This window comes from Plecotus auritus, assembly GCF_963455305.1.
Source record: "Plecotus auritus genome assembly, chromosome: 5".
Classification (NCBI taxonomy): Eukaryota; Metazoa; Chordata; class Mammalia; order Chiroptera; family Vespertilionidae; genus Plecotus; species Plecotus auritus.
Window position 1 is genome coordinate 127,279,993 of NC_137776.1, and position 17,512 is coordinate 127,297,504.

Sequence of the window (17,512 nt, forward strand, 5' to 3'; positions counted from 1 at the left end):
AAGTCATTTGCTTATAAACTATTGTAATGTTATTTTGTTCTAATGTATTTTCTGTGATATTTGTAAGTGGATGGGTATGTTGTATCTATTGACTTCCAATCAAAACTTCAAATACATTGTTTGAAGTTGGAGATTAGTTCTTCTTTGTTCAAGGAGCCCATTACTAGGGAGGTGTCTCTTGAAACCTATTTCTGGGCCAATTATAGCTGTCATAATTTCAGTTATCTGCTTAGTATGTTGTATATAATTTAATTTCACTTGTTTTATATTGACTCTAACTGAGTTATATGTTCCTGTGTGACAGTTTTTAAATCATAGAATCCACATACATAGAGATAGAGTACATTGTAAGAACTGGGGATAATTTTTTTTTTTTTGGACTGCAACTTATAGTGAAAGTTTAAGTTTAGAATAATATGGGTATAGTAAAAAACCTGGTTGAAATTTAGGGTCATTTTCTATCTGGCATTAGGCTACCTGCCTCTTACCCCTATTACTACAGAATCTCACGGACTGTCTCTATCTTGTATTCTCAGGACTAGTCCTACGGTTTTTAATGTCTGTGCAATATGTCTACCTGCTCTCCTAGTATGAAGTTTGCCTCAGCTTATTTATCGCACTATAATCTTCCCATTGGAAATAAAAGGGAGGGGTGGGGAAATGCAAAAAGTGGAAATTATTGCTAGACTTACTTCATGATCATTTCATGTCTAAAGAGACTTTAACCTATTTTTTTTAAAAATAAAAATTATTGAATTAAATTTACAAATTTTGCGTGAAGTGACATGGGTGGACTAAAATAGATTTGAGGGTCAGCTTTAACATTTTTTTCTAAACAATGGTTTTCAGTTGATATAATATCCATATATGTTTGGTGGTAACACTCACAAACTAGGACAATAATGTTGAAAAAACATGAAGATAACCCTTTGGAGGACTGGAGAGTTTAAAGTGACTGAGAGGAGACTCGGGGATGTGGTGCTGCCTGCAGCCAGCAACTGAGCGCACCCCACCAGGCTCCGGTCTCATCCTGTTCAGGTTTCATCAGGAGAAGTTGGCAACATGGGGCTCGATGTTATATGTTTTCCATGATGTCACTTCCTCCAAGTGGGGCTGTTATCTAGCTAGCACACTATAGAACATCCAGCATATCCGTACTGCTTGCCCTTGTGATTGGAAAGTTTTGGTACTGTGAGTTTATATACTTCCCTCTACGTGCAAACATAAATATTTTTATCTCCTTTTTGTGGAGTGTTCTAATAAAGCATCCTAGGGGATGCCGTTTTGATAGAAGAAAATATTTTTGTCTATTCGTATTTTATGACTTTTCCTATGTGAAAATGCTGATTGTCAAATGAGGTCTTATGAGCTATTTCCTAGGGAAAACAGAGTACTGTTGAAATTACTTCTCTTTTCAAGTATGTATTGTTATTATGTTGCTGTATTATTGGTATACGTTTAAGACAACCTTTTGATTATCTCCACATGGTACTGTTAGCTATTCAGGCAACTTATAAGCAACTCAAAGTTGCTTGTGCCATGAGATATAAATAAATGTATAGTGTTCTATAAAAATAATGAGGCTCATAATTGATTCAGTCAAGGGGCATAGAGTCATGCTTGTGGGAGAATCACAAATGCACAAAGAAAACCCCATGTATCATGTAACTTGTTAAAAGTTGGATAGAAAGACTAACTATGAGATAGTGGAAAGAAGAAATGGTTAACGTGGCTGGGTGGTTGTGATTAGGATTATGAGAAGATCTCCTGGAAGAGATGTACTTAGAGCATAGCATTTAAAATCTAAGTAATTAATCTTTTTTAAACCTTGATTATTATTATATGTCACTATCGTGTATTACAAAAGACTTTCGGATATAGTATTTCATACTTAGTACTAAGTTGAGGCAAATGTTTTCTCACTACCACCTATTCAAATGAGAATCATAACAAATATTTTCATATATCCTTTCTGATGGAATGTATTAATATTCTAAATGGTATTACACTTAGTCTGAATATTCTAAATGGTATTACACTTAGTCTGATATTGTTAACTTTACTACCTGGTATTTATTTTAGAGTGATATGTCAAGCTTCAGAAATTATATATATCTCTCAGTCTCCAGAAAAATAGAGCTCTTATTGGAGTCCAATAGGAATTCGTAAGGGGGAACAATGATGTTAGAGCAGGTAGAAAAACCACATGGTAGTGAGGCAACCCAAACATTATCATCACCCCACGCGCTGCCACAACTAGGGCTGGGGGTGGGATGACGGGAGAAGGTGGTGTTACCAGAGTCCTTGAGCTGGACCTGCCTGAGTGGGGTGTGGACCACAGAGAGAGGGACCATTCACTGGAAGCTTAGAACCACAAAGGAGACCTAGCCATCGCTTGGAGACACCTGTCAAAGATGAGAGAAGGGAAGAAAAACCTCCCATTCTCTTTTCTTCCTGCCCTTCAAATCCCCACACTCCCTCCAGTGCCTCCCATTGGCTGGACCTAGCTTTAAGGCAGTTGATAACAGAGCTGGGAATGGAGTTTGCAGAAGTAGAGTGAGGGATGGCTCTGAGGACAAATTAACACTACATAGCAAACCTGATTTTGGGTCGGGGGATGGAATTAAGATAAAGTTCAAAGCATTGATTTTTTTGGGGAAGGATTAAGGTTGCATTATATTAACCAATACCTTATCATTACCAGTTTTTCTTACTGGTTTCCAGTGACTCTAATTTTTTATTTTTATCCTACCGAGAAATTTTGTCTTTTTTATCATAGCATTATTGTTAAGCGTTTTGAAAATTCTCCATGAATGATCTTGTTGGTTAATTTTCAAATGTTGACATATATTAAATGTCAAGGGTGATTTGATCTTCTGTAATTAGAATCAGTCTTTAAAACCAGAAACAATAGGTGACAGGCTCAGTTTGATGGCAGTGAGCTCTGGCAAAGAACTCCAGACGACCTCTTCCTCCTCTTTTCCATCTTTCAGAGCTACCAAGCATGGACAAGGTGAAGTTCAACTGTTCTTGTAATCAAGCACCGTCTACAGCTCGAAAATAATGACGTGGTTTCTGGTGCTTTTTGGAGGTTGGGTATGCAAGTGTAGTTTGTTTTTTGACTGGAAGGCAATGTCAGTTTTGAAATGGCAGTATAATAATTCAGAAAATGGAACATTAGCCATGCATAATGTTATGTGCAGTGGAAATAATCACTATGAGCATGGGAGATGAGTCTTCAGTAACAAACAAAAAAAAACCTTGAAGTTGGTCTGTGTTAAAATTTTGTCACATCTGGAAGACATTTGATGTATAAAATTACATAGGTTTGATACCTTTGAGGGTTAAGACATATGGATGAGACATTATGCAGAAACTTGTTCTCTTTCATACTCTTTAGATTTAGCTTAGAGATTTTGGAATCATAAGGAGTCTATTTGAATCTCTATTAAAGATAAACTGAGTAAAATGACAAAATAGAAGGAATTTTGAGCACATGGTACACAGCTCTGTATCCTTATGCTCCTGGTCCCCTTTAAAATGGATGCAGCAAGTGGACATGTCACTCATCATTTTTTCTCATCTCCCAAACAACCACAGTAATGAACAGTGAATTTCATGGTAGGCTTTTATAATAGGCTCTTTATCATACTTGGTTAAAATTACCTGTATTTTTAACTTTCTCCTTAAAACAACCATTTGAAAGAATATTGCCCCATAAAATTATAAGAAACCTTCATATTTCTGTTGGGTTGTAAACTTTTCAGAGTTCTTTCAAACATATATTATTTCACATATTAGAATAATCTTGACCTCTTTAAAAAAGAAGGAAAAATATGAGTTAGCCATTTCTTTTGTTGTTTTATTTTATCAGTTAAATTGAGTTACTTTCCTTTCTTGCATAGTTTTAATTTGCAGGAGGAAGTTGATATCTCCTCATTTGCTTCCTCATTTTATCCTTTTTCAAAAATGTTAGTTCACATGATGTATTATTCAAGTAGTTTTATTCCTGGTAAATTAGCTTTTGCCCTGAAAACATGGGAACAGAAGTTCTTTGAACCACTTATCAAGGAACTCTGAGGACATTTAATACCATTATCTGCCACATCAGCAAGCTTCCTGTTTCATCAAGTGACTTCTCTGATTTTTTTCCTCCAATATTATGATAAAACAAAAGCCAGTAATGGATGTCTGATACACAAATCTATTTTAACTTGGTAGATAGTATATTATCTTTGTCTTCCTCTATTACTCTGCTTATTATTATGCACCTTAGATTAAAAATACGATTTATTTTTATATAGATATATCATTGACTTAAGAGCCATGATTTAACAAAAAAGTAAGGACAGTTATGTGAATTATATATGCATAACTAATAGGGCATGTGCAAAACCCACCCACTTTCTTTTCTCTAAACTCATTTTGATGTTCACATACATATTTTAAGAATTTAGCAAAATATGTTCTTACCTACCATAATGGAGAAATCTGTTTTTTTAAAAAATATTTTAAGGCAGACATGCCTTAAAATGAGCACTGAAAAAAATAAGAATATGACTTTTTGATCAATGACGGAGTCACTTTCTAAATTTATATAGAGAGGTTGCAGATACTTAAAAAAAAATAGAATATGTGATAATTGGCATTGCTGGCAATTTATGGATAATTCGAGGACGTGTTATGAGTGGTTTCAGCCATCAAGGTCTTGCTCACTGTTAGATTGTGCTTATGTGTTAACAAAGGCTGACGGAGCACATGGGCCAGGAATCCTGCTGGACAGTGAATAAGACTAACATGGATCCTGCCCCCATGGATTTTACAATCTACGAGGAGAGCTGGACACGAATCCAGTCCCTTAATTACCAATGTCATTAGCATTTTCAAGGGGAAGTACAGTGTGAAAACAGAGAACCAACTAGATGGTTTTCTTTGCTGGTGGTAGGAGGGGTACGATTAAACCTTAAGGTATACTTAAAAAATATCTTAGCTTTTCCTCACACATACTTGTGCATATTTTCGCTACTGAAGGAAGTTATTTTTTTCCATCTTAATCCTTTTGGGAAATGACGAAGGCTTAAAAACTCGTACCTTTTCTTATGCAGGTTTAAGTGACTGGGCACAATGAAAACTGATTCAGGCCTGAAGTGGTTTCCTCAGGGTCAGAGTCCAAGTAGTTGGTAGTTGCTGAGTAGAACCTAGCGTTTCTGACTCTCCACACATTTTTGAGAAAACCCTTCCCGTTCCCTGAGAAGAAAGATGGCAAATGAAGAATTAGAAAGTCTTGTGTCTGGTTTTAATCTAGATCTCCAATATTATATTGAGTTTTGGGGAGATATAAGGAACGACCTGTGTACCCAGGAATGGGTTATGTAAAGGATTTAGAATAGTGCATGAAGACCCCTGGATAAAACAAAGCAGATATGTAAGTGACTGTTTCAGGCAGTGTAACAAGTACTGTTCAGAACTTTAGAAGTAAAAGGGCATTTATTTTTCCATGCTTTTCTTTTTAAGAGAAAATTTGAGACTAACAGGATCCTAAACATTGCATTTGGTTTATGTTGAAATTTTGCATTGATTTTTCAATTTGCCTCCATAATTATGTTCTTGAGCCTGATGACATTCTGGTTTTCATTTCCAGATTCATATTTCACCAACATTCTCTTTGCACTACATACCTTGCTATAAAATGCAGGTTTCTTAGTTTCCAAGGAAAAAAATTTATATTACATACTATAGCTGAAATCCACAATGTCTCCCAGATGGGAAAGACAGAACATTCATCTCATCTTTTCCTACTGGATCTGGCTGGTCTTTGGACAGGATTTCATTGTTTTCATGTGGCAAAGCGCATTGGCAAATTATTCCTTAAAGTACGCAGTGGCGTGTTCATTTAATATTATGAGATATGGGCAGCATTTATGAAAGATTATAAATCTTACAGCTCTCTTCAGAAACTTAAAGTACAGCTGGAAATGTTTTGCTTCCAACAAACATGCAATCTTCATAAAATTGGAAAAGAAATGTTTTGAATAAATAATGTTTTGGTTTATTTCTCTCTAGTGCGAGAACTATTTTTTTCTTTTTTTAGTCAAAATCATGCCATAAAACTCCTCCTTCCTCTACACTAACACTCTTGCCTCTGTATTTATATTTTGCTGGTGCATTTAAAAAATTTTTTTTAAGTATGCCAGATTGCTTTGCCTTGTTTTTAAAGATAGAAAACTGGATTTGCTCCCAGGGACTCTTTCCTAACTAGGCCAGTTTAAAAACTAAACAAGGATTGAGTCAGTTAATTAATTTAAATGAGATTACAAATCAAAAACATATTACGCAATCTTGATTTAATTACTACATTTTATTTACTTAATTGAAAACACACTGTAGAAAGTTAGCAATCTGGACAATGACTGGGATGGGGTCCTTGCATTCTATAGGCTAACGGCTTTAAAAGCAAGACATGTAGATGACTCTGCTCGTGACCTTTAGTTCACTCAATCCCTGGGTCAGTAGGGAGTCATTGAACTTAATCTCAGGCCAGAAAGGTCAGCTAGGATTCTCCCTGCTTTCGTTTGTGGGGGTTTGCGTGCTAGTTAGTGAAGCAGTGCAGCCCTCTGGTCAGAGATGTTGGGCAGTTGCACATGTTTGGTTCAGGGTATTTTCATCTGTGCTGGTCCATCGTCCCTGGCTTGGATAGGTACGATTTTCTCTCCTACACGTATGTGATTTGCTTTTTCTTTAAATTTTAAATTTTAGTGGCCTATGTTTTTTAGCTAATTCCTTGTGGACAAACTGTGGTCTTGATCCCAAATAAATTCTTATTTAATCCTTGAGATGTGATGTTTTGAACCAAATCTCCCTGTTAAGAAAAAAAAAAAAAAAAAGGGTGGCTCTTTAAAAGAAAGTTCAATAACAGATCATCTAGATGGAATATGTAAGGATAGAAAATAGAGGATATATTACACATCTATCTGCTTTCCCTTTCCATGTTTTTCTTTGGTTAATTAAGTTACTTTATCTATAAGGAGCCTCAACATTGCAGCATCCTTTAAAATGATGAATTTAGCTCTATCAAACATGCCTTCCGATGGGAAATAATGTAGATGAAAAGGTATTATTAAAAATATGCAGGAAGCTATGTCTCCAGAATATTATTATGGTTGTGCCAAAAGTATTCAGAGAAGGTTTGATTTCTCTTCCTGCTCAGATCTGGGTTTAGGAAAAGGGTTACAGATTCAGCAAAAACACGGATTCCATCAAGAAAGTGACAGAAAAAAACAACATTAACAACAACAAAAACAAAAGGAAGAAAGTGACAGAGTCGCTGCTTCCCATGGATAGCTGCTTATTCAAGTTTTGCAATGAAGTGGATGTCATATAATGCAATGTCCTTTTGAGAAGAGACAGAGAAACAGAAATAGCAGCAGAGGGAAGAGACAGCGAGATAAGAGAGAGCCAGAGTTTGAGAGAGAGCATTTTCCTGCACACTTATATACGAATGTGAGACAAGTAAAGCACTTAGTCTTCCCATGTTCTCTTTGTGTTATTCTAATAAACATTTAATAGAGGAAAAAGAAAATATTGTAAAACTATAGTTTTGTGTCACGCAAACAGATGAAGCAGCCCTCCATTAAAACCGAAGCTGTACAGTGCTTTACATAAAGCCAATCACTACTAGTATAAATCTCAGGGAATCAGTCATTGTGGAAAGTAAATAGCCAAGAGTGAGGTGCAACAGGAGAGGAATAGTTTTGTCTCTATTTCCTATAAAAAAGGTGAATGTTTTTGTCTTACTTTCTTGTGTCCTATTATGAAGTTCATCTGTGTCCCTTCCCTTAAGTTTTTGTTCCTTACATCTTGACTTTTCTCTTGTTTAAGTGATTCTTTATGGTGTGCTATTTGTTTATTTAATTCATAAAAATGTACTATTTTAGTATATTGATAATCACTAATGTTTTAGAGAGAAAGAAGGGGGCTAATCCAAGACTTTAAAAAAATCCCATATTCTTTGCTTGACAATGGGCTATTTCTTTACCTGCTTAAAGCACAGGAATATGACAAAGGAGCCTTTTATCACATGATGACTAATTTTAGTTCTAGCAAGAGGCTATCTGTAGATTAACAGGTTACAGTGTGGGTTTCATTTACTCTTTGATATCCCTGGATATAAAAGCTAGATTGTTATAGAATCATAGAATTTTAGAGCCAGAAGGGAATTGACAAGTTTGTTCCGTTCCTTCTTTGCACCAAAATGACTATAAATTAAAATCATGCTTCTTAATTGTAGTTTTCCTGTTGATACTCAAGTCATGGTGTCAGAGAGTAAAATGAATTCCTGGAATAAGTTTCATCTTGGAGTAGAAAGGCCACTTCTATGTAAAGTTCATGAACAGCTTCTCGTCCTCCTGCTCACACACTGGGGCCCTGCTTTCTAGATCCCCACCAAACATCTCTTCCCTTTGTAAGAGAGAATGAGAAATTAATTTCTGACTCATGGTAGATCCTATTATCGAAACCCTCCTACTTCCAAGGAAGATTGGACCTTGTATTAGACCATGAGACCTAGCCCTGGGAATTTTTCTTCTCTCCTCTTTCCTCATCACCAAAGGCTTGTCTGTTTGACTTCTGACATATGTTTCTGCACAGAGGGGGCACACCCAGCCTTTCTTTTTGGTGCACTTCTATGCTTTACACACCAGTTGTTTCCTATTCATTTGACTTCCTCAACCAAATGTGCCAGGCACCATACCAAAGATTAGGGCCTTTGGACCAGCGAAGGCAGCATCCCTGCCTTCATGAAGTTCTGATTCTAAAAGGGAGGTGCTCTGAAAGGGAGGACTTCAGGTAGGGAAAAAAGGGACATCATGGGCAAAGACTAGGGAGATAGTGGGACATCCAAAAGCTAAGGTAGGACCCAGCTGTTGGTAAGGGCCGAGTCATGGTGATTGAAGGACTAAAAAATTTGAATTTTTTTCCTGTTGGGATTTGTGATAGATGTATGACTTTGAGCAGGGAAGTAGCTTAATCAATTTTGGGTTTTAAGTGATCACCCTGGTGGTAGAGTGGGATAGGTACTTGAAAGATATGAGATCTGTTCATTTTTTTAAGATCCTGTTCCTAAGGTCACCTCCCACTGATATCTTTTATGACATGTTCTTGTCCATCCATCCTAGGAAGAACCAATTGTTCCCTCTTGGTATATACTCATTTATAGTACCTATCATAGTATATTTTTTAATTTGTACATTTCTGTCTCTTTGAGTAGCCTCTGAGCTTCTAGGAGACATAGAATTTGTATTCTTCCTTTTTAAACAATGTTTTTAATGGTTGTTATTGTAAATTAAATGGAAATTTAATACTCATTTATGGAGATCCTATTATGTTCCAAACATCAGCAACTGGATTTGCATTTAATCGATGCTTACATTAACAACCTTCAAAAAATCTTTCACAGTTTTGATGATTCACCCACATCAGATAAGTGAGTTCATCCCCCCTAGAAAGTTAATACTCAGTAACAAAAATTTAGCAGGTCATTATTTATTATCTTATATATTTGACAAACATTTTATTGGACTTCCATCAGATTATAAGTAAAACATTAGAATGTCCTTTGTTTAGTGGAGAGAATCTAAACTAAATTTGATTTAGAGTTGGCCTGTCTTGACAGCATCAGTTGGTGTAAAGACTTCAATGATAATAATTATTATTTCCAATGTAGGTAGAAAGAATAGCTAAAGGTTTTTTTATTTTTAATTTGTGAAAAATGTTTTGAATGTATTGGTAAATGGTGGGAAGTTAAGGGAAGGTCAAGTTCTCAGAAACATGTAATCTACTAAAAGATCACTTGGCTTTGCATTATTTTAAGATTGCATCATAGCCACCCAAGAGGCAATGTGTCTGAATGGGTGGCCCATGTAGAGGACATGTATTTTAATAGTTGCCATTTAACTTTGGATAAGCCATTTAAATCACTGAAGTATCTAGGATTTTCTATAAAATTGGCTCGTTACGGAAACCCGGTCACTCCTTACATAAAGTTTAGATATTAGAAAAGCCATAAAAGATTGGCTGCTTTTTTATAAGGAGTGTAGAAAAGTATTGAGGAAAAGTTGGTAAGGGTCATCATGTGGGGGTGTTAACCTTTCCTAATAAGTTTCTGGAGAATCTATAATCTAAGGGAGGAGGAATTTATTGAGTAGTAATTTAGAAATAGCTTTATTAATATTTTTTCCTAGAAGAAGAAATATTGTATGCTTGATTCACACTTAAACCTAAAGAATGGGAATATGAGATTGTCATAAGTATGGAATACAAAATGTATTTCAGATGTACATTATGTGCAGTAAGCCAGAAAGATATAAACAAGGAAATGAAAAAAAAAGAGATTGAGATCAAGGAAGACAAAAATGAAATGTGGAGGGAATGACGAGGACTGGTTTAGGTCTGCTGCCTTCAAGACCCATTCTCCTCCCTTATTTTTCTACTGAATCAAAATCTTCTTTCTAGACTGAAGACCCAGTGTGCTGGGTGACTCACAACCCCACCCTTACCAGCCTTCTTCCTCAAATATTTAAGCCTTATTGAAGGTAATTTTATCAGATGGCTGATATCTATTGCTTTTTGAGCATGATAGCTCCTGAGATCCTGTCAATAGCAATATGACTTGTCTGTTTTGGGGACAGTGGGACTTCTCCGAAGGCCACACACTGGGTCTATGTTCAGTTGATTAACCACAGACAAGTTAGATGCTTGTCTTGGGATGGACAGGATTTTGTCACATCCCTTTTCTCCTTTTCTTCCTGAAAGTTGGTCAATTCAAACTATGAATCATTTTTTTTAACATGGCCTCTATGTTTAATATTATCTTTCAGATTGTGCAGAACCAGTGCTTGATGCCTTATATAATAAAATCTTGGCAATGATTCTATGACATAGATAGTATTACAGTTTTAAAAATCAAGACCCCAAGGCTCTAAGAGTTAAGTAATTTTGCACAAGATCACACTAGTGAGGGGCAGAGCTATGACACATTAAGTACACACACACACACACACACACACACACACATGACTTGGGCAAATGATGGAAGTGGTTAAATGAAACCTTTGGATATGGAGTAATTTGACCTGGGTAGTGAACTGGAAGGGTTTTGGATGTGGTCTGAATAATTGCTTCTCTGAAGATAACCACAATAACAGTTCATTTTTGGCTTTTCTGCCAAGTGCGACTCCCTGCTTGCTTCCTTTTCCAGCAGTTGGAATTAAGTGACCGATATAAGGTGACATAAGAGTTAAGAGTAGATAATAGTGTTAGAATTTACAGTCTGAAAAGTAAGTGTTTTCTAGCCCTCTCCCTGAGGGGCCCTCCTCTATGCGTGCGGAGCCAGTGTATGCCATTTTACCTCCTGAGACGGGACAGGTTTTGGAGTATGAGGGGAAAGCTGCCGTTGTGTGCCAGTAAATGCCAGATCATTTTAGTAAGTGGAATTCTTATTAAAACCTAGTATATGACTCAGATTTTAGGGTCTATTTCAGATTTCCCTCAAATGCTTGTGGTTTTTTAGTAATTATATTTTTTCAATTGAAGAGGTTAGTCTGCATTTGTTGGAAATGGAGGAAAAGGGTAATTTGTAGTAGAAAAGAACAAGGTTTCCCAAGTGGGATGTTGTGGTCACAGGGGGTGCCGTTGTTCTAACGGAATACTTTCTTAGGAATGGAAGAGACTGTCATTCTTTTATTTATTTATTTATTTATTTTAAATACATCTTATTGATTTTTTATAGAGAGGAAGGGAGAGGGATAGTTAGAAACATCGATGAGAGAGAAACATCGATCAGCTGCCTCCTTCATGCCCCCCACTGGGGATGTGCCTGCAACCAAGGTACATGCCCTTGACCGGAATCAAACCTGGGACCCTTCAGTCCACAGGCCAACGCTCTATCCACTGAGTCAAACCGGTTAGGGCAAGACTGCCATTCTTTACTGGTCCAACTTTTAGCAACCAGACATTGAGAAAGCGTTTCATGATGCCATTTTGAAGTTGATTTAACTAACCATGCTAAGCTTCATGTAGAGTCTACAACTCCTGTTCTCTGAGGATAACCTTAACCTGCCACACGGTGTGTCTTCATGAAGGTGGCGTGAACCACCTTGAGTGATGCATGCCTAGACCTCCTTAAATGTGAGGCAGCATTAGAGGGGAAAAGAAAACATGGGGATGCTTTGGTCAGTGGGTGTGCTAATCTGCATAAATAGGAACTCCTCAAAATGTTGGAGTCGCTTGAGAAATTAAACTGTAATGTAGTATCAATACAGAGGGCCATTTGTCAGAGGGGCTCAAGGCAGAAATAGCTGAGGTTGTAGCAAAATGATATGATTTATCATTTTTATGTAACTATCATGCTCCATGCCTGGAAAGTGGCCAATGTTGTACCATCTTTTACAGGAATGTAAAAAGAGAAAGATTGATCTCCCAAGTTATACATCACTGAATCGCTCCTCAATTTCAGAAGATGTAATAGAATAATTTGGAGATGAGGGACCAGCTTTTTAGAGGGACAACCCTAGTCAGAATTTGATTTGCAGGAGTAGTCCTTACCAGTTTTTTGCTTCCATTTTGAGAACTCAGGATAAATTGGAGGATAATGTGGGAATCACTAAATATGTTTACTACGATTACATGAAAACTGTTCTGGAGCAAAAAGAAACTGACAAGGAAGTGGAATGAAGGGGTAAAAAATCTGATCTCAGCATTAAATCTAGTTAGCAAGCCTGAGGCAAAGGGCAGAAATAAATAACCAAGTTTTCTACAGAAAGAAACTAACAGGATGTCCTTGCACTGAATAGTAGAAACAGCAATTGCAGTATGTTAATCTCCTCAGGGAAAGAGCCGAATAACCCCACTGAAAAAACTTGCACAAGATTCTTCTGCTTAAATGGCACTGGATCCCTGTCTTGGCTTAGATGCAGTGGCAGGGTCCCAGGGAAAGGACAGACCTGTCTGTGCCCACCTATCAGATTTTATTGAAATTTACCATCAAGTTCAAAATTGCCTTTTCTAGGCAAGCAAAGGAGGCTGCTGAACCTGAGCCGTCCATGTCTCTGGCATTTTCTGAAAGCCTAGTGCATTCACAGCCGTGAACAGCACACGGAGGAAGACACAAAAGAAGTAGACAGTCTCTGCTTAGGAGCATGCCATTTAGTTGGGGAGACAAAGCTTAAATACTAGAACCAATCAAAGAATATTACAAAGGGACGTGCAAGCAAGTGTATAATAATATGGGGCAAATGACACAGGTAAATGCAGAAGGGACAAGGAGGAAAGAGGAGTGAACAAAACACCACAGGGTCGGGTTAGTCAAGGAAGGCGTGTGGCCTAACGGTAGTGTAGCCTTTAGGTTCCCTTCTGTAGCGTCGGTGAGGAATAAAGTGGTGCAGGAAATTCAGACCCACAGCATTGATCTCTCCCCTCCTTATCTGCAGTCTCTCCGTCTATCACAGATGGAAATTAAATTGATCCAACAATTTGCTCTCCACCAAGCCCTGTTGGTATCTACCTAGTAATTTGTGCTTTTCTTGGTGTTTGCAAATCGATTGCTATTATGGGATGCAGACAAATCTGGGCCTGGGTCCAGTAGGTTGGGGGATTATTGGAGTGGACACATGTGTATGCACACGAAATCTTGGAAAAACGGACTCTCGTTTCTGTGTATTTTAATCATTGAATAAAACCCTCTTCAAGTTTTTTAAAAGCATGTTTAATTACACTCAGATTGCATTTTTAGGGGATTAATCTGGGGTATTTCATGTTGCTACTGACAGGCCCAACCTTCAAACCACCTTTGTTGCCAGACCTTTTGTTTCAAAAAAGCCTTGCTCTACCCAAATAATCTTACAGAGCTATACTCCCCCCTATAGAAATATGTATAGGCATTCATCTAATTTGATAAATAAAATGTTGCTGCTGAAAGGCTTGGGAAAGTAGACTTTATCTAAACACTCAACTTCATTGTTCTACCTTAAAAAACATTTTTGAAGCCCTTCTGAGGATTGTGAAATTCTTTGAAAACAAATTAAAAATAAAACATTTTCTGTGATTTCGTTACAGATTCTGGACAATCAGGAAGTCCAAGCCACAATGATCCTGCCAAGAATCCTCCAGGTAAATATGTGTTCCAGGACGTTTGCAATCTGACATTGCAGAACAAAGGTACCACTGTGTAGATAAACACCCCTTAATTGGTCAGCTGCCTATTTTGTTCTGGCGGGCAGGTATGATCAGGACAAGATGTGATTCTGCTCAGGCCCTTCACGGTGGTACATGCTTCCATATTGGCGTCATCAGCATTTACGTAATCACCAATGTTTTCATTTTTGTTGGTGTTTCTTTGAAAATGAATATGCGTGTATTTTAGTTGTGTATCTTTCAGGTGCTAAAAGTCATTGCTGTTTGAAAAGCCAAAAAAAAAAAAACAACAAAAAAAACACACAACAAAAACACAAAAAACAAACCACCCCAAAAATCTCATTTACATCTTTCTTATAAAACACACAAGAAAAAGTAAAATTTTTCATACTCTTACTATAGAGGGTGGTAGTGGTGGTTGGTTATGTTGTCGGTGATGGATTTTTGCAAACGAATTTTTATTCCATAAGGTTTTTATTGGATTCCCAGAATCAGGAAATAATGAGAGTTGGACTTTTCGTTTAGTGTAATGTATGCCAAGTATCCTCTTTATTTTCAGAAGTCGTTCCAGATCTGAAAATGGGCTTTTATAGGTTGGCTGTCTTCATGGTTTTGTTGCTCCTAAATCTGAACATATAGACTTTTGATATTGATTTAGGAGGGGTGTCTTTTCACATGAGGTAAATCCAGTGCAAAGGAGAACTTCTAATATTTCAGTGTCGTAAAATTTTTAATTATACCTGTAACTTTGGTAAAGAGATGCTCTAAGAATAAAGGTAACAAAAACAAATACCAAAGCAAACAAAACATCCAAACAAAAAACACAGATGCCATCTACATCCCCAAATAATTGCATCTGTATTTCCATGGAAAATAAACCAAAAAATTTAATAAAAGTTTCCTCATGTAGACTTAGTTTTCAGCCCTTAATTGTTTGATCTTCCTTGTCATCATGCTTTGCTAATGTGAGGTTGAAATACCTGAAGAACCCCAGAACTACTGCTGTCAGATCAGCCTGTTTTAAATGGTGTTGGAAAGATACATCAAGTAAATATCTAAATAAAAATGCAAAGTCAAACAGAATATTTTTTTTCTGAGTCTTGACCATATTTTTATCTTAGAAAAATTATTTCTTTACAACTACATATTTACTCTGTATTGTACAGAATCATATTGTTTGACAAAAATAATATATACTTTAAGGATAAAAAGTTCTACTTAAATTTAGATTTAAAAATGTATACTAAGTTGATTTTTCATTACTTTCATCAAAACATTTTAATATTATTACAATTTGAAAACAAAACATTAAAAAGACCGAACAATTTTAAATGTAAATTTCAGTGAATTTATTATTTTATTTTTGTATGTCTGCATAATTAGAATCCCCAAAAAGAAAAACTCTTTGTAACTTTATAAACTGTACATTGATTGCAATGATAAGTTACTTATACAATATAATGAATTTTGTCAGAAATTTTCTGAAGTTGAGGAAATTTCATTAGCTTGTAATCTTTAAAATTTCTTCTTAGTTGACTGATATTTCCTCTGCATAGCAGGATAGCCAAGAGTGAATTGTACCCAAACATGTTTTATAAGCTCCCTCACTCGCTTTTCAAAGAATGGGAAAGGAAGAAGAACCCTCAGGCGTCCTCAAACTACGGTCCGCGGGCCACATGCGGCCCGCCGAGGACATTTATCCGGCCCACCAGGTGCCGCTACCTGTCCTGCTTAGCAGCCTACTCGTCCCGGGCCCGCAGTGCGCATAGGAATTTGTTCATAGTTTTTTTTTTTTAAACTATAGTCCGGCCTTCCAACGGTCTAAGGGACAGTGAACTGGCTCCCTGTTTAAAAAGTTTGAGGACTCCTGCTAGAAAAAGAGTTGATAAGTATTTTAAGTCAGACTAAATAAAGGATATGTTCTGTGCCTTAGAATGACAGCTTGATTTGAAATTAATAAAGCTGTTATTGTTTGAAATGCATTTCTGAACATGTACAGAAAGAATTATGCTCACATAAGAATGTTCTTACCTTGAGCTGAACGAAACTTTGAATAGTTATGTAATGTCAGAATTCAATTTTTCAATATTTGCCCTGAAGTTTTGTTACGTCTTTTTCTTGCTGCATTCAGTGTAGCGTCTCTTAATTTATCTGTTTGCATATAATATGGAAAACAGAAAAAAATCAAACCTAATTTTTTTCCTTTTAAATTTTCCCTGGAAATTGAGCCTTTTTGAGAACTATGTCCTAAAACTAGGTTGTTGAATACATACATTATACATCAATTACCAGTTTTTCAGAGTTAGAATATAGTAAAACATACATAATACCAAAATTAAATGGAATATAATTAGAATATTCTTTGATGATTCAGAAACATTCCATCATTTTAACATGCTTTGCGTATATCATTATATTACGGATGAACCATAGAGAATATTAAGGAATTCTGTTTGATGAAATTAAGAACTTGTTCTGCAATACCTTGAAATAAATCAAGCTGTTAGGAACATAGACTAGTTTCTAATTTGAAAAGTGAAAAATCAGAGCTTACTAAGGTTTTTGTATTACAGTCAGTTGAGATAAATTATACTTATTATTAAAAGCTCTTTTCATAAGTGCAAGCATGTTTGGTATTTTAGAGTGTAATTCATCTTTGCGAGGCCCTTTTCATCTCTGTGTTCTGGCCTTGGCTGAAATGTGAAATCTCCAAGTGGAGTTTCAATATCTGGAGAAGGCACAGTCCATTTATGGGAAAAATCAAAACCTTCTACCATAAGCAGTGAAACAATCAAATCACTTTGCTGCTTGTATTGTTATAACAAAGAGGAGTTAAACTTTTGGGAAAGATCACCTTGATGGTCAACACTTTCTTGTCGCTGGCAGTTTTCCATTGGGAGATGGGCAAGCCATGGCGGTTGCTACCATCCACCCCTGTGTTCATTTCCTAACAGGTTGGGAAAGAGATGACAACAAGGCAAGCCCTTGTAGAGCTAAAGGCTCTTTGACATCTTTTCCCCACTGTTGACAAGAGGATGGAATCCCACCCAGTCATCCTATCAGAGCAGATGCACCTGTCTCCACACAAACCGAACCCTCGCTCTGGCGTGGCTTCTCTCCAGCATCAGATCTGACTGTCTGACGCTGAGGCCACTTTCTTGCGGATTCCTCTGGACTTTGGAACTTCTGGCGGGTGACCTTAAAGTCCTCCAAATCGTACTACGGACATCTACCGATAGGCCTTTAGTTTTTAACTTGTCTTTCTTGATTGGGGTTAGTACTCAGTGAGCAAACTAAACACAGGTGAAGAAAAGCAACATGTTTT

The 17,512-nt window shown here is 36.7% G+C and overlaps 1 protein-coding gene across 13 annotated transcripts in view; it reads left to right on the forward strand.

Moving 5' to 3' along the window:
- NFIB (nuclear factor I B) overlaps window positions 1-17,512 on the forward strand; it is a 443,907-nt gene that overhangs the window by 335,663 nt on the left and 90,732 nt on the right. For 11 of the 13 annotated variants that reach the window (XM_080668009.1, XM_080667999.1, XM_080668004.1 and 8 more), the window contains exon 3: window positions 14,110-14,163. In XM_080668009.1, the coding sequence (XP_080524135.1) occupies window positions 14,110-14,163 (54 nt within the window). Of the gene's footprint in view, window positions 1-6,601; window positions 6,698-14,109; window positions 14,164-17,512 lie in introns of those variants that run through there. The other 2 variants (XM_080668003.1, XM_080668001.1) reach the window with 2 other exon arrangements.